This window comes from Nesoenas mayeri, assembly GCF_963082525.1.
Source record: "Nesoenas mayeri genome assembly, chromosome: 19".
NCBI lineage: Eukaryota > Metazoa > Chordata > Aves > Columbiformes > Columbidae > Nesoenas > Nesoenas mayeri.
This window is the reverse complement of record NC_137568.1, coordinates 10,149,236-10,172,149: the sequence shown is the minus strand read 5'-3', so window position 1 is coordinate 10,172,149 and position 22,914 is coordinate 10,149,236. Positions and strand designations below refer to the sequence as shown.

General features: G+C 43.6%; 1 protein-coding gene across 2 annotated transcripts in view; it reads left to right on the top strand.

The window, feature by feature from the left end:
- Positions 1 to 1,231: 1,231 nt before the first annotated feature.
- PRKCA (protein kinase C alpha) overlaps positions 1,232 to 22,914 on the top strand; it is a gene marked incomplete at both ends in the record, with an annotated part of 113,451 nt that continues 91,768 nt past the window's right edge. For both annotated transcript variants that reach the window (XM_080356680.1, XM_080356679.1), the window contains 2 exons: positions 1,232 to 1,404; positions 4,768 to 4,799. In XM_080356680.1, coding sequence (XP_080212806.1) covers positions 1,232 to 1,404; positions 4,768 to 4,799 — 205 coding nt within the window. The remainder of the gene's footprint in view (positions 1,405 to 4,767; positions 4,800 to 22,914) is intronic.

Below are 22,914 nucleotides of genomic sequence, written 5' to 3'. Positions count from 1 at the left end.
ACCTATGGAGATGCTGTATAAATTGCAATATGAGAGGATATATATTTGCCATAGGCAGATAATGTGTCTGTGTCCAGGGACTTGAGAATGTTTTGTGTGTAATGTGAATAAATGAAGACGAACAGATCTATTATTTTATGGAATACTTTATTGTCGGTGTGCTGCACGAAAGCAAACTAAAATCTTTATGTGCTGGATGCATAGTGGGAGCCTTGCTGTGTGTTTCCTACACTTTCTGTTGAGGGTATTGTGCGGTGAATCACAGATACATGACACGCTGCACTGGGGCAAGACAGCGAGGTCTCCGGTGTTCGGTGCATGTGCAGCGCGTGTTGTGCGATGCAGCGGTGCTGGGTATGGCCTCGGGCAGCATTTCCGTGTGCGCTGGTGGCTTCCTGGGCTGCAGGAAGGGGAAGGGCTGGTGCAGGAGCCTGCACCTGTGTTTGCTGTGGCGGGGGACCGGCCCCGCTCGGGGCAGGCACAGGAAACCCGCGCTGTGCAGGCGGCTGGGCGGAGGTTGGCCCCGCTCTGTGCCGTGGCGGAGCTGGTGGCACGTACCGCAGCCGCCCCGGGTGCCGGGCACAGGGAGGCAGAGCCCGAGGTCACCCGGACGTGCTGCTGCTGGGGCCCGGCGGGGAGAGGAGGGGACAGTTCCTATGGCCCAACGCTGCGGGAGCTGCGCTGCGTGTGCCACGGGAGGCAGCTGCTGCCCGAGAGGGAGAGGAGGGAGCCGGAGTGCCTGTGAGAGGGACAGGAGCCGCTATGTGTGCGAGGGGAGCCGGGGTGTACGAGAGGAGCCGATCCCCGGGAGAGCAGCGCCCGTTGCTCGTGTGCGAGAGCAGCCGCTGTGTGCGGGCAGACCCGTCACCGCCGGTGCGAGGGGCCGGAGCCGCTGACGAGAGGCGGCAGGTGCTGCCGCCCGCCCCGAAATCCTCCCCCCGCCGGGGGGCGGCCCCGCGCCGGGCCTGCCCCGCTCCGCCCCGCCCCGCCCCGCTCCGCCCGCGGCCGGGGGCTCGCACACCCCGCGGGCGGAGCAGCCGGCGCGGGCCCGGGATCCTCCTCCCGCTCCCTACGCGCCGCTCCGACGTCAGGCGCGGGAGCGGGGGCAGCGCCCAGCGCCGCCGTTGCCAGAGACTCGGCGGCCGCCGGACGGGGCGGACGGCGGGGCGGTGACTCCCGGCGCGGTGACTCGCGGCGCGGCTCCCGGCACAGCGGTGGAGAGGAGGGCGCTATGGCCGACGTGTTCCCGGGCTCGGAGCCCGGCGCGGCCCCGGACGCGGCGCGGCGCTTCGCTCGCAAGGGGGCCCTGAGGCAGAAGAACGTGCACGAGGTGAAGGAGCACAAATTCATCGCGCGCTTCTTCAAGCAGCCCACCTTCTGCAGCCACTGCACCGACTTCATCTGGTGAGACACCCCGGCAGCGCCTTTTCCCCCGGCAGCTCCGCCCGGGCCCGCTCAGCCGGAGGGGATCCCCTGTCCGGGGGCGGCCCCGCCGCCCTGCCCGGCTCCCGCCGCTTCCCCGGTGCCGCCGTTTCGGCAGGTGGCCGCGCCCGGAGCCGGGCAGGTGAGCCCCGCTGGGGCACAGCCGTGTCCCCTCGCTGCCCCCGCTTCTGTCACATCCCCCTCCAGGGGGGCGGGTTGCGGCTCTGTGCCCCGAGGGGCCCGGGCGGGGGGAGCCCCTGAACTTGGGGCACTCGGGGGGCAGAGAGGAGCAGGGTCTGAACACCCATCGCTTCCCAAACCAAGCAGATCTGTTTCCTCACCTCCTGGCCCCCCGGCCCGGTTCCGCTCGGCAGCGCTCACCCGCGGAGCCCCCGGCGCGGTGCCCGCCCTCCCGGCGCGGGGGGAGCTCGGCCGGCGCTCCAGCTGCTGCCGCAGAAACCCGCGGGTTTGGTGTTTCAGACGGAGGGTGTTGCTGCGCGGCACAACTTCTGCAGCTCTGCCTTTAACTTTGCGATCGGCGCCCGCTTTATTTCCTCCTGTTTGCGGAGGGAGGGCAGGGAGACGGGGAATGCACGGTGACCCCCTACGCTTTTAGGCAAGGGAGGGTTATTTTTTAAGAGAAGGTTCCTGCGACAGGGAGGGGAGGAAAACTTCATGCCAACACCCTCATTACTAAGCTGCTTGCTGGAAAATACACCTACCAGTTCCTGCCGTGCCCTCGTCTGGGCAGGGTTGCAGCTCTGCTAAAGGCCGAGCCGCTCGGCTCTCTGCTGCTGACGGGTCAGTGCTGCCCAGCACCCAATCCAGCACCCTTCTCTGCCAGCACCCCCTGCTCCCAGCGGTGCCCGTGGGTGCTGAGTCTCCCGGCCCCTGCCCTGTGCCCCCGCTAGCCGAGGCAGGAGGAGCGGGGGCGTTCATTGCGTTTAGGTGAATGTTTTGTACGCTCGGCGAGTGTGCAGCATAAACAACTTGAGCTTCTCCTCCTTTCCCTGCGTTGTGCCTCAGCGTCAGCCTTGCTCTGCCGCTGGAGTTCTCGCTCTGCGTTTTGGCTGCTAGGAGTGAAAGCTGTGATTTATTTTGGGGAAAGTTGTAAAAGATCTCGAAGGGTCTGTACCCAGCTGGGTCTGTGCCTGTCGCAGGTGTCTTGCTCTTTGCGTATGTTTATGCATCCGGGCACAGACCTTTGCCTTCCTTCTTGAGCATTTCTCAGTTTGCATGCTGGAGAGAAGACTGTGAGTGCTCCAGAAATGCCTGAGATATGTTTGCGGAGTAAGGAAGGAAATCTTGAGATGGTAGACCACAAAAGAAATAAGGAGAAACAAATCAATTTTGAGCACGTTATTTTTTTTTTTTTTTTAATTATTTTTCCCTATTTGGAAAAGAAAATGCGAGATTTGGTAATGTAGACGTGAGAGACCTTCAGAAACTGCTTCCAAGTTAATCTAAACCAGAATTAATTGGGAGGTGTGAAAAGATGCTGCAAGGTTATTGTGAGACTGTGGCCGTGCAGATAAGTGGCACAATTAGAAACTGAAGTGTAATTCTGAGGTGAGATGGATTTGAAAGCGAAAGGGTGTCCTGGGGCTGACCGGGCAGGACTCACCTGCTCCGTTGTCTTGTTTTGCTACTGAGTCTAAGGAGCCTCTTAACATTGACCAGATGAGCATCTGACAACTGGAAAACTTGTTTTGTTTGCTCATTTGAAGGTGAACGACTCTTGAATAACTATCAGACACCACACAAAGTGCTTCATCTATTTCCAAAATGACACATCGCAATTAATATTTGTTTTAAGGTATAAAGAACTGTAAATACCACTGTTCAGTGAACCACGCCAGTAAATTTGTTTCCTTAGATTACGTTAGACCAGGTAATATTTAAGGAAATAGTTTAATGCCTCCTTATCTAAACAACTTATTAAACAACTTTCATCTCTGTGCTTTGTTTCTCAAGTGCTTATTTGTTTTAAGAGCTTTTAAAATATATTCTAACTGCTGAGGCAGTGGATTGCGGCTGGTTAGTGGTGGGAATTCAGCCCAAACCTCAAAGAATGGTTGTACTTTAGAGCAGATAATCCAGGAATGTTCCTTACAAATATGTTTAAAAGCATGAAGAATTCTCTCAAGTCTGTTTCGTGTTCTCAGTCCTGCTGCCAGCGTTCTGCAATTGCATTTGCACACTTGTAATCTGTGCATTTCACTTTGAAGATGAGAGAGAACAGCAGCAAAATGACAGTATAGTCACATATGCTGCCAGGTCAGCAAACAATTTCATATTTCTTCTGTTTGTCTCACTTTAGGCCAACGTAAAGCAAAAATGGGTAGAGACTCTTGTGTAGAAATCTGCAGAAATGCTCCAAGTTGTGTGATTTGAGTTTCCACCCGCAGGAACAGCGTGCTAATTGTTTGTCCCGCCTCTAAATAAATGAGTGGGAAAATGGTGGATATAATTTCTTTTTTTTAAAAAAACATTTCCACCAACTTCATAATTAAAGTTGATGTTGTTAATTGCAAACAGCCTCTTGCTGGCTTCTGCAGTTCATGGCTTTGGTTCATTTGTCTCCAGCAAAAACGTTCTGCAGAGAGAGAAAGTGCAGGGAAATGTTTACAGGGAGGACACGCAAAACATTTATTTTTGTGGAAAGAAGGTGTTGATATGTTTAAAAATAAACAAATAAAAGCAGCAAGAGTGAAATTTGCCAGGGGTATAATATACATAGGAATTGTGGCTCGCAGATACAACCCTGGTGTGTCACTGTGTTCATTGGTGAAGCAGGACATGCACATTTGTGGTGGAAATGGAGCAAGAAGGGTGGAAGAGCAGTAAGTGCAAAACCCATGGGCCTGTTGTCGTCTTTGTATAGAAACAAGCAAAACCTTTAACCTGGCTCCTTGTCCTCGTGAGCGGTGTCTGGTTGGGGTGCGGAACAGCACCCTGAAACCGGGGTGGAAAACTAAGTCTGGTCTGTGCTAGAACTTGGAATATTTTACATTTCGTTAAGTATATGTGTGACATTAAATGAGTTACAATATTGTGCGCTAATCACAGATGATGATAATTGTAGATCCAAAATAACTCGTAAAATGATAATAATAAAAAGAATTTGTTGCCAGAAGCTGCAGTTGCATAGCTGATGACGGCTATTGTTCTCTGCTCCGAAACGGGTGGGCTGCTCTGCATTGTGCATTCGAAAATCTGTTGCTGCCTTAGCAAAATGTGAACTAATTTAATATGAAGCTATTTTTATGTTGTTGTAGATCATTGAGAAGAAATTATAACTCAACATACTAAGACAGGTTTCTCTGTGTTTTCTTTTTTATGCAGGGGATTTGGGAAGCAAGGATTTCAGTGCCAAGGTAAGTCACAAACGCTTTGTTGGCCTGTATGTGTTGTTGTGTCTCACTGTGAAGGCAAAACTTGCCTGTGGCAGGAGAAACGAGCCTGGAAGAACTAAGAGAGCATCTCTGCCTATGGAAATTCTAAAGGAAGACGATTCAAATAACTATCAGTTTTTATATCATATACCTTGAACAATCAAGTAATTGTTCACACCGTAATAACACCAAAAGTACTTGGTTTTTGTTTTGTTTTTAATCTCAATATAGTAAATGTCATATAATGTACATGTGCTGCAGCTTCTAACTTTCCATGGAAATAATCCGTGCAATTTAGCTTTTGCAGAGACCATTTTTCACATCAGCAGCTCTTGTCTGTGTGGGCGTTTTAGAAAATGGATTCACTTTCTAGTCATACGGCTGCTTTTCATAACCCAAACTCCCTGGTTTTAATTTTCATGCTCTGGATGTTTAGGAGGACCTTTGCTTTGAACTGCACTTTAGGACACGCAGCATTTTTCTATCTTATGTAATACTCAATTACAAAAATATTCCGCCCCTACAAAACCACTGATTTATTAAATTCTACTAACCTTGAGAAATGGAAAGCTGCTCTAGTGGAAGATAACTATATACGTGAAAGCCACAGCTTGATACGCTGTATTCTCACATGTTCTGTATTCTTATCGATATTTACTATTTAATAACGAAATAACCACACCCAACTATTGCTGTTGGTTTTTCTATGTCATATGTTTACCTAATCAGGAGGAAGCTTTTTTGTTGTCCATTTCTCCCTCGATCCCTGTTGTTTCACCTGCACATGTGCAGTGTGTGCTCATTAGCTGCCCTTGGCCTCGCTTCTTTCATTACGTTTTTAGTGGTTATTTGCTAATGCTCTAGAACACATTGACTATCCTGAACGTCGCTTTTCCTTAGTAGTTGGCGAAATTATAGATTCTGTGGTATTTTTGTGGAAATTGATGTTAGCTGATACTTCTTGAAATGAAGCCTTTGAGAAACTGAATGTAAAAGGCTGATGTCTTTCTTTAAAGATGTTGCAATAAGTAGTTTTCTTTCTGCAAGTAGAAACTTGCAGAGAGACATACAGTGAAAACGTTGTGTGCTTTATTAAGGTAAGCGTGCAGCTATGGTTTTACTATGAATCTTTTATAGAAAATCCTCTGTGTTGCAAGGTGTTAATACTGAATTCTGTAGATCCTCCAGTTGTTTTGCTACTCATTGCATCCAGATGGGTCTGCAGCCTCTAGTGAGCAGTGAAATGGCATTTCCCAAATCCCATTCAGGATCGCTCGGTGGGTCCGAGTTGAAGAATAGATCTTCATTACAGGTTTCCATCACTACAGATGTTCGTTACAGATTCGTTGTAGAAAATAATGGGGCTGCATTTGGATTGTGCAGTTATCTCAGGTTTTGCCGTTTGCACAATGGTGACTTGGTCCTGTTTTCTGTCCAGGAGTTGGTGGCTCAGATTGGCCACAATCCACTGGCCTGAGCCGTGGACCTGGTTCGCTGTGGCGCTTCTTTTCCAGTGCTCTGGATTTTGTGGCCACAATTCCTTCTACCATCCTCATTCTGGTTAACTAGCAATAGTTTTGTCCATTGAGGACTAATCTTTATAAAGCTAGTTAGAAATTTGAATTCAGTCTCATTTTCCTTCCAAATCCCATGAGCACAATCAGGAGTCAAAGAGTAGAGCGGCTTGATTTACGTTTAAGTGCTTCAAAGAGTTCATTCTCTTAGGATCGTAGTCCTGAATAATAAAACTCCATGATAAAGTGAAGCAGCTGAATCAATGTTTTTCAGTTCAGATTCCCGAGGCTTCCATCTGTAAAGTTATCGGCTGGAGGTGGGAAGACAAATTAGTGAGGACATGAAGAATTTAGGAAAAGTGAAACTAAAAGTTAGGTTGCAAAAGACCACCCTCGTTTCTTTAAGCGACTGCCTTGACATGATAAATGAAGAATAAATGGGAATTTCAGTATGACATGAAGGAGAGAATATTACAGTGACAGCTCCTACAGTAACGATAGTTCTTGGTCCATCAGAGTTCTACTATAAGAAACGTTTTTAGCTCTCTTTTCAAGAGTCTTGTAAAATCTCTTGCTAGAAAGACACCTGATGTCGGGCAGGTTTCAGATTTGGGTAGTTTTCTCATTTCCAAAGTTGTTTTAATTCCTCTGGCCTCTGTTGCCGAAGGGAAGAGGAAAGGTCCATAATAGTCATGCATCAAACTCTAATGATGCTTCTCCTCTAACAAACTGCAATTATTCTATGACTGTTTGTGTTAGTGGTTCTTTAATTAAACAAAAGGCCTAACTTTGTGTTTGTGCGATGTTAAATCTTGCCGCTAACCCTGTGTATTTTCATATACTTTAAAATTTCTTTCAAAAAGTGTCACACAAAATGCAGTTCTAGTTGTAATTTTAAGAGGTGCTCTCAAAAGGAAGGATTTTTATGTGTAAATTTAAATATTATTTAAATTAAAACTCGATGCTGTGTCGTAATGGTCTTTTTTTTAGGCCACTCATACTTTTGATCATCAGGCTGCTTGGAGCACGTTTTCAGTTGTCTGTAAGCGTTTTGTTTTCTGATTTTGTTGCCTTTGTTTCTGCTGTAATGTTCAGCTTCAGCATTACATAAAAACATTCAAATGAATCCTTTGGAATTGAAGAGAAATATTTTCATTTCTTTCCTTACAAAACTTTACAGGGTTTTTTTTTTTTCCCCTCCTTATTTTTATGGGTTTGCAAAACACAATCCATTCAATTTTGGTCTGGCTTTTATTGCAGCGGAGGTTCAGGGTGCAATTGCATTATTACCGCGCAAACGCTTCCAAGAGTCACTTCACATCCTAAGTAGTTGGTCTGTATCAATGTGTGTGTTTTAATGCGCCTGGCTGTGCTGGCAACCACATCTGCAGAATGGCCACGGAGTTTGAGCTGCCACTTGTGATCTGCGCAATTCTGGGGCAGCATCACAAATAAGTGTTTCATAGGGAGGTTTTGGGTTGAGAAGCATCAGTCTGAGCCCGTTGTTGGTGATGTCTGAGTTTCAGAATGAACTTGGGAGAGTTCAGCTGGATTAACGTTATCCTAAGGAATGTTGTTTTTACAGCTTCCTGTTATTAGGAAGCGTTTTGCTACTTGAAGTTTGTGGTTTATGGTTGATTTATGCAAACATGCAGCATCCTAAAATATTGAGCTTCTGAGATGGGAGCTCTTACTCCGCTGTTTTGGTTTTGCTGTTTGTTGATTGTCTCTGTGGCGGTGAAAACATGATGGTAAGATTGTTCAAGTGAGTTACGGCTTCGTGTTGTTTCCTTACGTTGCCAAGCGGGCCAGCAAGCTGTCTGCAATGCAAAAAGCTTTGTCTGACACGCACGTGAAAATAACTGCAAGATGAATATGAAAAATCGAATAATCTAAAGCGTTTTCCAGTCCATGACAGTAAGAAAGTTTCTCTTTTGAGAAAGCAGACTTTAAATCTGTTTGATTTGTGAGAAAAGTGATAGTGATTCACTAGGATGCAAAGAATGTATAGTGGAGAACATAACGTACGTTTCGAGGTTGTTTTAAGCTCAGCACCAAAGGCTCAGCAAGTTCCTCCAGCTAAAATTATTTTTAGTTACAGTAATGTGTGATCAAGTCGTGTTCCTGATTAAAGGCCTGTTGTTAATTCTCCCAAATGCTCAAAAATTGTAGTTATTAACTGCAAGTTTTCCCTCTTTCAGATGGTTTCTGCAGGGTGTGCTGAAGTTCAATATTATGCTGTAGTTCAGTTTTGAAACACATTTGGCTTAAGGATCGAGGTTTAGTTCTTGGTTTTCCATCGTGGTGGTTGTGTTCTCCTACCAGCAGTTTCGTGTTCATTTTACTATTCACATTTTCCTTCGTAACAAAAAAACCCCAGCATAATAAAGAAAAATGTATTCCCTTGCTGTGTTGCTTCTCATAAAAATAGTTGCTTCTTCCTTACTTGGAAATGTTATTGCCAAAGGGTGGATAAGATAAAGTTCCCCTCTGTGCGCCAGAGCTGCATCTCTTGTATCATTATCATTTTTGCGGTGAGATCGGATATTACAGACCACAGTTTGAACAATGCGTGTGTTTTCCTTTGTGCTCTTTATATTACTTATTAGTCATATGCTACCGTTTATATTAACTGACATTTCTATAAGCCCGAGACTGAGAAATGAATTCTCTGGAAGTCGCCGAGAGGCTGTGACTGATGATGCTTTCTGTGTAATTAACGGTCAGCATGAGATCTCCCAAGACGGGACTTTACTCTTGATGTACTGAGAGCAGCTGACTCATTAATATACTCTCATGCAGATAACTTGGAAGTACCTGCTCAGAAACCTCCAGAGCAATAACCAAGATGCACACACACAACCCCCACCACCACCACCAAAATAACACAGCAGATTAAAGCCACCCGGGAGCACGAATTGTGCCTGCGCACTGTTTCCACGATTCCTCTCCCAGCTTTGTCCCTTCTGTTGGTCTTTGCCCTCTGTAGACTGTGTCTCTCTGGGCTCCTCCTCACCAACAGCAATTTTAATGACCTGCGGACAGTGTGACGTACAGCTCATAAGCACGCAGATAAGATGCTTATTGTGCTTTCGCCTTGTCAGTTTTATTTATTCTTCCCCTCCTTTGGCTGTCCCTTTTCCTTCCCTTCCAACATACGGCCCAGATTATGAGGATCCTGTTAATTGTCTGATACGAGTGTAGGTTGAGATTCTGTTCCCTGTCCCCATGGTTGAACTTTGAAAAATGACCCGTGTTCTCAGTCTGTAGTGAGAACAGCCCTGACATGCAGATGAAACTCCCGAGTCTTAATGAGCGCAAATGCATTAGTGTCGGTTCTGATCAGGAAAACCCTTTGGAAATGTGTATCTGAGTTATCCCTGTTTTTACAGAGCGTGAGTGTGCGTTGCTGGGTGGTTTTGGAGCGTGCGAAGGTGCACGTTTGGTGTCCTGCAGGTGCTGGAGGGTGTTTGGTTCATGGATCACGCAGCAGCTGATGCCACAGAAACCCCCTGGAATGCAAAGTGTCTGGGTGTCTGTTCTTAGCACTGCTTTCCCTTACATATCTGTTCCTGTTCGAGCATCGCTTGATAATATAGACATAGAGGTTGTGCTTGCAGCAGTTGTTTCCTGCGTGGGGAAGGGGCCGGCTTGTCTTTGAGCATCATTGCTCTATGGAAGGGACAACAGGGCATCACTGTCAGAGGAGGGAAGAGACATGAATCCATATTTGTGAGGCATCTGTTACTACAATCCTGTGCATCACGAAAAAAAAAAAAGGTCCATATATCAAATATATGCACAATTCACTCTGCATCAACATGACAGTGAAATGGAGGAATCTGCCATGGTAGTTCTGTTTTCCTGGAAAATCTCCTTGGTGATAATTGTGCTCATCAAAACTGGAAGGTAATTAAATCTTATCCTGCAGCAAAAGCTTTTTTTTGTTGTATTACATCTCGGCTTCACCCTTCCCACACTTGTAGTATGTGAAGTTTTGTGTACTCGATGCAGTTGGATACCCCAGCAATGTGTTCCAGTTAAAAAACGGACTGTTCCAGTGCCCTGGATGTGATTGTGTGGAGCTCTGCAGCTTCTAATTAAACATGTGGGAGTGAAGCTCATTGTGAGCTGACAGATAAACCAGTTTGAGTCCTGGGCGAGATAAAGTTTGGCATGTTCTCCATTCTGCCCTCTGCTTTGGTGCAATACCGCACATCAGCTGCTGATTCGCAGCCACATACGGTGTTAATTTTATACAAGGTTTCTGTGGATGCGACTTGTGCCATGAGCAGAATTTAATGAAATGCTGGAAAGAAAGTTGCAGAAAGATGTAGAAAACAGATTTCCCTGTTGGGATGCATTGCTAATTATTTCTTTGATGTTTGTTTTTTGTGGGTTGTTTCTCTTTAGGGTGAAAGGTAAAAATAATAAGTTATTTAATATATACTCAGGGCTCATTTTTTTCATCTTTTACGTGTGCAGCAGAAAGCATAAAAGTCTAAGAGCGAAGGCCTCCCTTGTGTATAATTAATAACAGAAACTGCCCTTTAAGTGTTTTTAAATTCTTGTAGATGCCGAACATGGTAATTGTAGCTGATTTCCGCAGTGCTCGCTGAAGACGTGCAGGGGCTGGAAGTGCTTGGGAGCTGGTTATCAGCAGTTAATGTTTCAATTGCAGCTGTTTATGAAAACTGCCTTCCATAAAAGTGATTCATAAGTTACCTTGCAAGTCAGGCAACCAAACGCCTGTGTTTCTGTGGCTTTCATTGTCATTTGCGCTGATCTCTTAATTATCTTTTGATTTACATGGAGTTTTTTGGTTCCTTTCTGCAGTTATACAGCTTAGACCGTAAGGTACTGCAGGCACATATGCCTTTTTTTTTCAGAATATCTTCTAGTGTCGTCATGTAGATTTTGAAATCACATTTCTGTCTTTATTAATTAAAATCTTTTCATCAAATGAGCTTTATTAGAAGTCTGGAATATGTCCCTATAGACGTTGCAGCCATTTCCTCTTTTCTACTTTAGCTTCAATCAAAAGAAGTGTGTAAAGCTATTAATATTGTGTATGTTGCAAGCATTTGCATATAGATAAAAGAAGCTTGGAATTGCATTTGGAAGTTGCAATTTTTATTCTGGAGCGAAACTTTGAAGATTGTGTTTCTGAAAATTAGATGTTTTTCCTTCCGAATGATCCTTAAAATGATAGCGCAATGAATATTGGTACCAGTTTAATTAACCATTTTCAGATTTTTAATCAGATGTTTAGAAACTGGGGTTCTATGGGCTTGAGTTTCAAACCCACTAACAATGTCCATCTGCGTGTCCTTAGTACATGGTAAAAACAGATAAGGAGTGACTCAAAAAAGTGGATCAGGTACTATTCTTCCTTATTTTACTATTAACTTTGGGGAAAGTACATACTACAAGATACAGGCTGAATACAGAAATTCGTATTTCAAAGAGTGTTGAACTTTGTTCTCAGTGTAACTCTCTTTCCAAGGCACAGACATTTCACTCTTCACGTTCATTTAAAATGAGTAGCGTTTTAAACTTCTCCGGAATGTACTAAACGTGTTATTTTAGCTCCTCAGTAAACAAGAGATTATTCATGTTTGAGGATGATTTGGAAGAACAGTTTATCTTATTTCAACTTCTACTCTGTGCTGGGTTTGTATTTTGTTTTTTAGTCACCAGGGCATGGGCCAGAATCCGCTTTGAAGTATTCATGTCCTCTATAAATTGGTCGCTAGGTGCCAAACGATCCCCCTCGTAATTAATTGCTCCTGTTGTTGAATTACGTTTGCGATGTCGCACTTTGTGCCGCGGCACCTGCGAGAATCATCACCTGGTACCTGCACTGGTTTCCCATTTATTGCGCACGTGCTTTGGTGTGTGTCTGGAGATGACGGGATCCTCGAGGTGATGACAGATTCTGGGCAGCTCTATTTTCTCCCGTTCCACACTTTGAGAAAATAAATGGATTTCAACCTAACGATTCCCTGAATTCGTTCGACTCGGAGAAATTGTTATATAATCGCGTTAGAATAAATATAGAAATAGACTAATCCAACAGCATTGACTACAAGGATATATGTGTATTTATTCAAGTTTTTCCATCATGGCATGTTAGTTCATCGAATTTGTGATGTGCTCTAAAATTAGTCAGATTTTGGATTGCTCTTACCTTGTTTGCTGACTTTTGCTTTAAATGAATTAAATTTGAGAGCATTCCAAGTATGTCAGTTTTATATCTTCCTTTCTTGTCATCAGCTTTTACAAATTACATCTGTTGGCTATATCTTTATAAGATGGAACTCCTCTGTCAATGCAAGCGGATGCAAACGCAGTAGACAGCAATAGGTACACTCCTGTGCAGGATATTTTTTGGTTCTTCTGAGTGCACGTAGGCCCCTTGAGATGAATGTTGCAAGATTACAGGAGGGAGAAAAATATCATTTTGCTTATATTCTGTTTCAAATATTTCGATGCCTAGATGTTGCTCAGACCTATTCTTGATGTTACTGGGAGATGCTCAGGTGTGAGCTCAATAAATCTGGTTGTGCAGCTCAGTTAATGTGCCGCTGACGCCAGCCCTTGCCGACACACGTGTAGAAGTCAGCACAGCTTATTTCTAAGATTTCTGCAAAACCGGAGCCTTGTCTCAGCCTCCTGATGCTGCATAATGGGGAGAGATTTAGTTGTCGTGTTTGTATAAACTCTGTTCATTTGATTAAGCTTGAGCTTCTTTGAACACTTTGCAAAAGCAAAATTATGTTGGATATTATTAAACCTGGTACAAGACCAGGTGTCACTTTCGTTTGAGGATAGAAATACATTATATTACAAATATTTAAGGCTTGTATTTCTACGGTGAGGGTGGTGAGCCCCAGGCCAGGCTGGATGGGGCTCTGAGCAACCTGAGCTGGTGGAGATGTCCCTGCTCATGGCCAGGGTGACACTGGGTGGGCTTTGAAGGTCCCTTCAACCCAAACGCTTCTGTGATTCTATAATTTGGTATATCCTGCATCATCATTTTGTGGCAGCAAATGTTTTTACACAGTTACTATGGGTTTGTTGTCAAGTATCCTGAAGACAACAGGGTCCGTAGTTTTGGGGGTGCTCATGGAAGCCCCTCAAACAGGACATCCCCGGGAGCCTTGAACTGCTTCGGTATCTGGGTCGGATCTAACGGAGCAGACGTGCTTGACTTTGACCTTTTGCTCAATGTGCCTTGTTCTAGTACATGTTACTTTTTTATTACTTGAATAGAAAATGTTAAAAGAACACTGTAAAATATTTGGTAATAGAGCCATTTCTATATTGGGAAGAGGGAGGGCAAACCTTTGTCACCATTGCATCCCTTTCCTGGGTTCTGTAGAAGGTCTTTGACTTCAGATTCTTTTGTTTCCTGCTTTAAACCCCTCTCTGGGTCTGTGGTGTTGTGAGTATTTATAGTCATAGGCTGTAACTGCAGCCCCAGTTTTAAACAACCCTGTGGCTGTAATGGGCATATGAAGTCCCAAGGCTTTTTACTGCTGGTGTCATCTTAAGTGCTTTTGAATCCTGATAAGAGAACAATGGAATGTGGGTGGTTACGTTAATGAGACTGACAGTGACTGAGGCTTCACCTTAGTAGGAACTGAGTGAACAAATTCATTGATGCAAGGCCATGAATTTATGGACACCTTGGTCTTGGAGTATAGATTGTTTAAGTAAATGTGTAGCTGAAGATTGTTGAAGGGAATAACAGGCTTTGTCGTATACCATTAATGCATTAGGGAGGTCTAACGGGGTTTATGCAGGTTTCTCTAAGCAAGCTTTGTGAAAAATAATGAATGATAAGTATGCTCAGTAAATTTTCACGAAGTCCTAAACACTATCTATGGAGCTCATTTTGTAATTTATATCAGTACATTAGAAAGAGTACTAATTGTAGAACTTACTACACAATTAAATTTTTATTAAATCTTGCTCCTTCTTGGTTTTTATTCAACTTATGCAGATATTGACCTTTGAATTGTCTGTGTTTGATTGAGCTTGCTTTGAAGGGAAGGGGGTGTGTTTGCTATCATCTTTAAGCTTTTGTTGTAATAATTAAAAGGGCAGCGTCAGACACGTGGATCGTTTGACATTTAACGTGGCAAAATGAAAAGGAAATTGTTGACAAAATCAGTGGGGTTAATTTTAGAACCATCGAGTGTGAAGTGTAGGGAATGGAAACTGGGCTGGCCAGCAGGTACCACAACCGCATCCTCCCCGAGCCTCCCGAACACAGGCCAGGTCAGGTCTGTGCTCAAGGACATTCTTTGTAAGAGTGTAGGATTGTATTAATGTGCAGCTAATAAATGTTCTTAATGTTTTAAAGCCTGGATTTTGCAAGCTGCTTTGTATGAATGGATCAGGATCGCGGTCAATGCGTGTCTGTTATTGTTGTTCTATATGGAACAACAGTTGGGATCTGACCTTAGCCTGTGGTTAATAGTGTAGGCTTTAATACGTATTTTTGTTTGCAGTGCAGAGATCCTGTGAATAACTGAAGCATCATAACGTGCAGAATTCAGTGTTAATACTTAGTAAAGTGAGATGCCCTTGATACAAAAGGATTAGTAACCTGGCGAGGCACTGGGTGTGCTGAGACGTGCACATATTGTGCTGTCACTTTCCATATGTTTGGTTTTTTTTGAAGTGGAAATTATTTGTTTGGGCTTAGTATTGAAATTTCAATTTAATAGCATGATAATATCTCTTAAAATTTTACATAAAAATGTTGTCATATAAATAGTTGATACAATTTAGATTGTGCTAGTTATGGCTGTAGGTGAGGACAGAGCTATAAATGCAATCTGAAACAATCATTGGGTATAATATATACCTCATGCAAAAAAAGTAAATGTATGCACGTCTCCTAATAGTAATGAAGAAGCAGTAGTGACAAGATGCAACCCTTACTTCCTAGCTGACTTGTAGAATGCCTTCATCCCCGTGTATGTATAAAACATAGATATACTGTGGGAAGTAATTTCATTTTTCCCTTTTACAACGTATTTTGGAAAACTGGAACCCTTAATTCTAGCTCTCATTGCCTGGGAAAATTGTTTATCCCTAGGTCGAAGCTTAAAAGCAGAATAATTTATTCTTCAATGGTATCTCTTTCTGCAGTTATAAATTGGTCCTGCCCTGCTGGTGAGACGCAGGGTAACAGATGCAATCTTTGGATCAACCAGCCACGGCTTTTGTGTTAACCAGCCATCAGCAAATACCACCAAATTACTGGAGTACAAGACGCATCTGTTGGAAATGTGTTTACATCTTTTGTGAAGCAGGACGGGGAAGGCGTTACAATGAGGGTTGGGTTAGAACCAGCTGTGCGGGCAGCGAGCCGGCCCGTGTCAATGGGCTCTGTTCAGAACCCCGAGCAGACCGTGTCCGACTCGGGTTCGTGTGGCTTCGCTCCAGCTGTTTTGATTCCCTGACTATTGCATAAGTGAATTCTGTAGTTTATTTGCGTTTTCTGCCCATGTGAAATGTACCTGTGTGAAGCTTGGTGGGCAGTAGCCTAAATGCACACGTGGCTTTTCAAAAGTTAAAGCCTACAGGTTTTTGTTGCTTATAATTTCAGATTTAGTCTTCACCGGATGTGTTGCCTCCTTATTTTTGAAGGAATGCTGCCTTAATTTCTGCATTCCAAAGGAAAGCATTAAGCCTATGAATCAACCCTTTAACATTTGCTTAGCTCTCGACTTTGATATTTTATTAATTTGTTCTAATGGCATAATCCATGTTGCCATGAGGATGCTGTTCAAGGCCACATGTCGGCTCTTAGAAATGGATGTCCTGCTGCGTTTTATAACAGCGTGTCCTAATTCTGAAGTTGCCGGTTATGTATCCCTGATAAAGTGCTCCAGCCTTTTCCCTTCCTCACCATGTCCCGCTCTCTCTGCACAAAGTGCCACGAGCCCCACGTACCTGTTGTTAAATGCGAGTGGCAATTACCGCACCAGAACCTTGCGAAGCGTTGATGTGGCACTTGGAGTGGAGGCCCTGAAGGAAGATAATGAGTTCTGTATTACTTGGTAACGCGGGATAAAACATCACTTTCTTTCAGCACTCTCGGTAATGAGTCCTTCAAAAATTTCAGGCTGAAAATAGAAGAATCTTTTTGCTAATGCAGCTTTTGGAGCTTGGTTGTAGGAGAGGTAGAACACGGGTTATTACGGAACACGTGTAGCATCTGCATAATAGTTCTAAAATTAGTCAGTGCTGGGTTTAAAATGTGAATTGCTTTCAAGTCGAGTTGGGATGTGGAAACCTCTCTCTTTATGTCTTAGTTGTTAAGTTATCTCGTGAGACCAGTTCACACAAAGATTCTATTGAACAATTTAAAATGTCAAAGTTTTCTCGGCTGCACAGCAGCTGTGTCCAAATGGGTTTTGTGTTGATGGGAACTCTATGCTTTCTCCAGGAGAATGCACTGAACTAGTCTGGTGGTTTTTTAAAATTGAGCCTATTTCTCCGAATTAGTTTTATGAAAAGACCGTTTGGGAAGGTGGTACTTTGTTCTAGGGTTAAAAAATCTGCATGCTGTCTCCTGAGAAAATACCAAGATCTCTGATAACACAAATTTTACTTATAGATTACTGATACCTTTAAAAGGCAGAAAGTTATCAGAGATCCACATGTTGTAGCTTTGCTGATTACCTGTGTGTGCATACCCTTAGGCTTTCTTTTCGCACATGGTCTTGCAAATCATAACGTGCTTGTTGGACTCGGAACTAAAAATAACACTGGCTTTTTTTTTTTTTTCCCCCTAACTATTGTCTTTAGACCATCACACTCTGCTTTTCTATCATTGACTTAAGGCTCTGCAAAAGATTAAAAATCTCATTGCATTGAGCCTCCTTGGTGTGTTAGGCTCATATTGTCTCCACCTGGAAACCAGTGACATTTAGCAGTGCTTAGATTACACAGATTGTATCAGGATCGAGGACAAGAGATAAATATGTAAGACGGGGCTGTTTTTCATCCTTGCTGTACAGAGCCTTGTGCAGAGATGTACTGATGCTGTACAAGCGTCCGTGTCCTCAGGAGCGGGTATGGAAGGGCTGAGTCAGTCTGAGAGCAGAGCGGCTGGGAGCGGGGATGGGCTCTGTTCCCCAGCAGAGCTGCTCCTGGCTTTGCCCTCCTTTGCCTTTATTCCGCACAATCGGGTTGTTTTGGCTGGGGGGAACCTGTGGTTTTTCAAGCAGATTATTATAGAGGTCACTGTCTGGAAGCAGAGTCACTTAACTTGGGCTTCAAGGAGGAATTATTTTTATAACTTGTTATATGTGATGAATGAGCTACGTTATCTCGCCGTTCTGTTCAGGTTTCTGGTGGGGATGTGTATTCTCTTCTAAACCTCTTTTGCCTTCTGTAAGACGCTACATAACTCAAGCGTTGTTTAAATGAGAACAAGTGCACAAGGGATACCTTTCTTGGTGGCTGCTTGCTCCCTGTTCTGAAGATCATCCGCTTAGCTGGCATTAATTCAGTGCGATGATGAGTTTCTGTAAATCACAGCAACCCTGCCCATGCCAGACCCGAGCTTGTCACTGCTTCAGTGTTGCCATTTTATCACTCACTTGACAGGTGTGAATGTAAATCGGATTTCAGACTTATTTTGTATTTAGGTTGGAAAGTCAGTTTACTGCTTCCTCTGGTTTAGGCCATTGCAGGGTTTAACTTGGGAAATCTGCAGGTCTGAGGGGTTTTTTGCAAATCATTATGGATACCAATAGTGTCTACTAGCCAGACTTTGTTAAATCACTGTTTGCAGCTGAAAGGCTACATGTAAGGGCTGAAGAGGTGAACATATGTTAAGGCTGGACTGTGGTTTGTATTATATTTCTGAAATTTAGCATCCTTCTAGCCCCTGGCACTGGGTTTGGGTCATGATTAACACAGCAGAATTTTATCCAGTCATACCAACAGAATCTTGTTACCATCACCGGATGCTGTTTATAGAGAAGAAGCGTTTCAAAAGCTTGTTGCAGATGGTGTTCCATCTTTAAAGATAATAAGATTAAAATGTGTGACGAGCAAAAATAGGATGGTGGTGGGAAACTGTCACAACCTTTGTTGAATAGACAATGATGCAGCAAATTGATGTCTTAGCGATTTTGATTCTGGTGGAAACTTGGTACAGCTGTGTCTTAAAAAGCCTGGAAAAACTATTTATAGTAACTAATTTCTGCAGATAGCAACAAATTCAGCGTGCTATCACCATCTTTGGGATGTTTCCTTGTTTGAAGCTGATGGAATGAAACAGAGATGTATTAAGCCCCCAGATTAAACCTACCTATAAACTTTCTCAGCTGCAGAAGTATTTGCTCTTGTTGACATCGCATCTTTCATCCTGGAACACCTGTTTCATCTTCAGCTCTTTCTTCGCCCTCAATTTGAGTCAGATTCTTTCTAGTTTAGCAGCTCTCAAGCTCGAGGGGGGGTACAGAGTTATTTTGGAGATCGTGGATGCTGCCGTTCCAGCCAGGCTTTGCTGGGACCGCGGTTAAGCCTGAGTTTGTTGTGCCTTGTCCCAGGTGGTTCCACCTGCTGGGCTGAAACTCGTGTGGGCCATTTCTCTCCCATCCCGCGAGGGATTTGTGCCTGGCAGGAGTTTATCAGCCCTGAATTTAGGCCGTTGCGTTAATTTTTCATGTGAAAACGTAGGAGAAGGAAACAAACAGAAAGCGGAGAGTTCCTGGAGTGCGCGGCCAGCTGGGTTTGCGCTTTGCTGCAGGTCCGCTGTGTTTTTAGAACACTGCGAATGTCAAGCGTGGAGGAGGAATGTATTCCAGGAAACTCAGACTCTCACAGGATGTCATGAAAAATGTATGTGAAAAAGTTCAAAATGCATGCGAAAAAGTTCAGGTTTGTATTTCACCACTTTTTCACTATTGAGATTTATTTTAAATGGAGTATTTCCTTCATGATGAGTCATTAGGAGGACCTTTATTTTTTTCAGTTGCTCATATTTTATTATTAGCAATAAGTGAAAAGTAGCCTGTGCTATTTAATTTCACTAAAGCCTTGTATGATAGAACTTGGATCAAAAATGCCATTAGTAAATGGCAGGATCTTTTGACTTCTATCCTTTTGCTTTGCCACTAGCATTTTAGCACACACAATGAGTATTTTAGAAAGATATTATGAAACAAGTTTTTTTTGTTCTTTAAATGCTGAATGTAGTCATTAAATATTATAATTAGTGATCAATTTGTAATGAAGTGCCCTGTGACCTCCATCTTTTTCCTTGCTTTACCATCAGTTTCATTTTCTTTTATTACTCTCAAGAATTCACACTCTGATCTACAACAGCCAGCTGGTCTGGGCTAAAAATAATGCAGGAACCCCTACCCTGTGTATTGTGACATTGCAGACTTTTATTTACGGCTGGATTAGAAGGAAGAGGAACTTTAATGATGTGTGATGTAGGAAAACTCTGTCACTCTTCATGGGGCATTTAATGTGTCGGGACAGGTTCAGGTTTAACGTACCTGAGCAGAATTGTGTGTTGTGTTTATCAGAGGAGGGGGTTGTGTGAGCAGCCCGGTGCTGTGCAGCGAGTGCACTTTGGTTGCTGGATGTGGTGGGTACAGCTGAAATACTTCACAGCAATAGCAGATGACTGTGAAATCAAAGCAGCCTCAAACTGACGAATCCCTTCGAGCCGTACGGGTGAAACGCTGTGATATTACCTCGTGTTTCACTGGGAGAGACACCCGTGTGTACGCGCCGCGTTTCCCGCGGGGATCGCAGCTTCTGGAGCGGCAGTTTGACCTTATCAGCTGTGCTGGTATCAGTGTCGGCGGGCTGGGAACCTGCCCCAGGAGCTCAGGAGCCTTGGAAAGCCCAGCAATGCTGGACCTTGTGCCCTGGGTGGCTCTGCCAGGGGTCCCCATTTGTGCTGGGGTCCCCCAACGTGCCCACGCTCTGTCAGACCCGGGTCAGATCTTAGTGCTGCTTATGGCAGTTTGGGCAGCATTGCCCCCAGCCCTCAGTTGCTTTGCTTTTTATTCCTTTAAAGTATGGATAAGAATCTGAAAGATGACAGCGATGCTTACCCCGTCTATTTTGTTTCTCTTATTTAAATAAAATGCCTCAAACCTCAGGGAACGGCCGCTCTCGAGCCATGCCGTTTTCGGCTTGTAAGGAGAATTTCTCACTGTTCCCCGCAGAGCACCTCTGCCAAGGGAAACATACTTTGTGTTCTAAGTGGTGAGACTTTGCAGATCTTCCTACGCAAGATATTCAGCAAACTCTACCTCCCCAGACATTAATTATTACTATTTAGAAATAATTAACTAAGGGCTTTTGCTACTGCCAGCCTCATCTTGGTACCAGATAAGCTCTCTTTGGGACATGGCATGTTTGCTTCTGTCCTGAGTGATCCGTACCTGTGTGTGTCATCTCGTGCTTCCTCCTTGTTAAAAATTCCAATGGATTATTTACAGGGTTAAGTGTTCCATTTATAGAATGAAAAACATAATATAAACCACCTTATTTCACTCCTGTTAACACTCTGAGAGCCATTTGTTGTTGGAAATCATTAAATATTGGACTGAACTACGTGTTCTCTACAATGTATTGTTTGAAATCTACCACTTGATTTTTTTCCCCATGCAAATGTTTCCCTTTCTTACCTTTTTGTCAGTTACCCTGTAAGTTATGTCAGGAATGTTATGACAATTAAAGATTACTTATCCTGAGTTTAATAGTGATGATAATAAAAGCTATACATTGCGACTTGCTTTTTGTTGATTAGATATAGAATGTGTATAGGAAAAAAAATTGCTTACCACAAAGTCAAAATAATCACTTACAGAAACGCGGTACTTATACACTGGTGTGAATGAAGCAAATAGGCTTTTAGTTCTGAATTGTTATCACTCTGTTTGTGGAAAAGTTCGCAAGGTCCGTTCCTGCTGTGATTGATTTTTCTGGTGTCTTAGTCATGTACAGAAACCGAGGTGCAGGGTGGTTTAATTCCTAACTAAGTGTTGCTGGAGCTCACTTTGTCCTCAAAGTGTTTCAGAAATTTGCTATAGAATTCTAATTTTTGCTAGATAATAATTTATATTTAGGTAGAATATTTCACAGCTGGAGTTTTTATTCTGTGCCCAAATCCAGACAATAAACTCACCAGTTGTCTTTAAGTAGTTAAACTGTGTGCTGTCATCTCTCATCCCTTTTTTTGTAATTTTTCAGGGTTTATTTATATGCAGGTTATTGTGCAATTATAGCATGTGAGACTGAACTAACGTTCCTTTGAAATCGCAATGGAATGAAACTTGAGTCACATTAGAAGAGACACGTTTCCCCCCAAAATTGTAGTTTTTAAAATTCTGAAATTTATCGATTTAGTAATTGATTCCTTGTTTTAATTTGAAATAACATCAAAGCCTTAAAAATGTTTAGAAGTGAAGATTTCCTTTGTATTAGATTTTGTTGATGAACCACTGGTTTTGACCCTGTGATAAATTTATATATATATATATATATATATATATATATATATATATAAAATGGTTGAATATAGATACATTGATGTTTATATAAAAAATTAGTTATAACTGTAACTTCTCCTCCTCTCTGATGCACTTGCTGGGTGGCCTACAAGTGATACATTTCACCATTCAAATACTGCAAATATTTGATATACTTTGTTTTTAACCTGTTCATTTTCCCACAAAATTAACCCGTTTTTCAACTCCTATATAAAATAAAGTTTTATTCTTGCTAAAAATAGCTGTGGTGCTCATCCCCTTGCCTGTTTTGTTGAGTATTGGGTATCTCTCTTGGCTGTTCTGTGTGACGCTTATTTTTAGGGCCTCTATTAATATCTTTAGGTGATGTAAGAAGACTAAGGCAGCATTAAATGGAAAACTTAATTATTGTCTTTGTAGTTTTCGCTGTGAAATATAAGTGGAATTCCATGCCAGTGTTTAATAGAGGAAGTTTTAAACAGGCAAAAGTGAAGGATATGGGAACTGAAGCAGGGTGACCGTGAGCCAGCACTGGGCCCTTGTGGCCAGGAAGCCAATGGTACCTGGGGTGGGTTAGAAGGGGGTGGTCAGTAGGTCAGAGAGGTTCTCCTGCCCCTCTGCTCTGCCCTGGGGAGACCACACCTGGAATCTTGTGTCCAGTTGTGGCCCCTCAGTTCCAGCAGGACAGGGAACTGCTGCAGAGAGTCCAGCGCAGCCACCAAGATGCTGAAGGGAGTGGAGCATCTCCCGTGTGAGGAAAGGCTGAGGGAGCTGGGGCTCTGGAGCTGGACAAGAGGAGACTGAGGGGTGACTCATTCATGTTCACAGATATCTAAAGGGGGAGTGTCAGGAGGATGGAGCCAGGCTCTTCTCGGTGACAACCAGTGATAGGACAAGGGGTAATGGGTTCAAACTGGAACACAGGAGGTTCCACTTAAATTTGAGAAGAAACTTGTTGATGGTGAGGGTGTCAGAGCCTGGCCCAGGCTGCCCAGGGGGGTTGTGGAGTCTCCTTCTGTGCAGACATTCCAACCCGCCTGGACACCTTCCTGT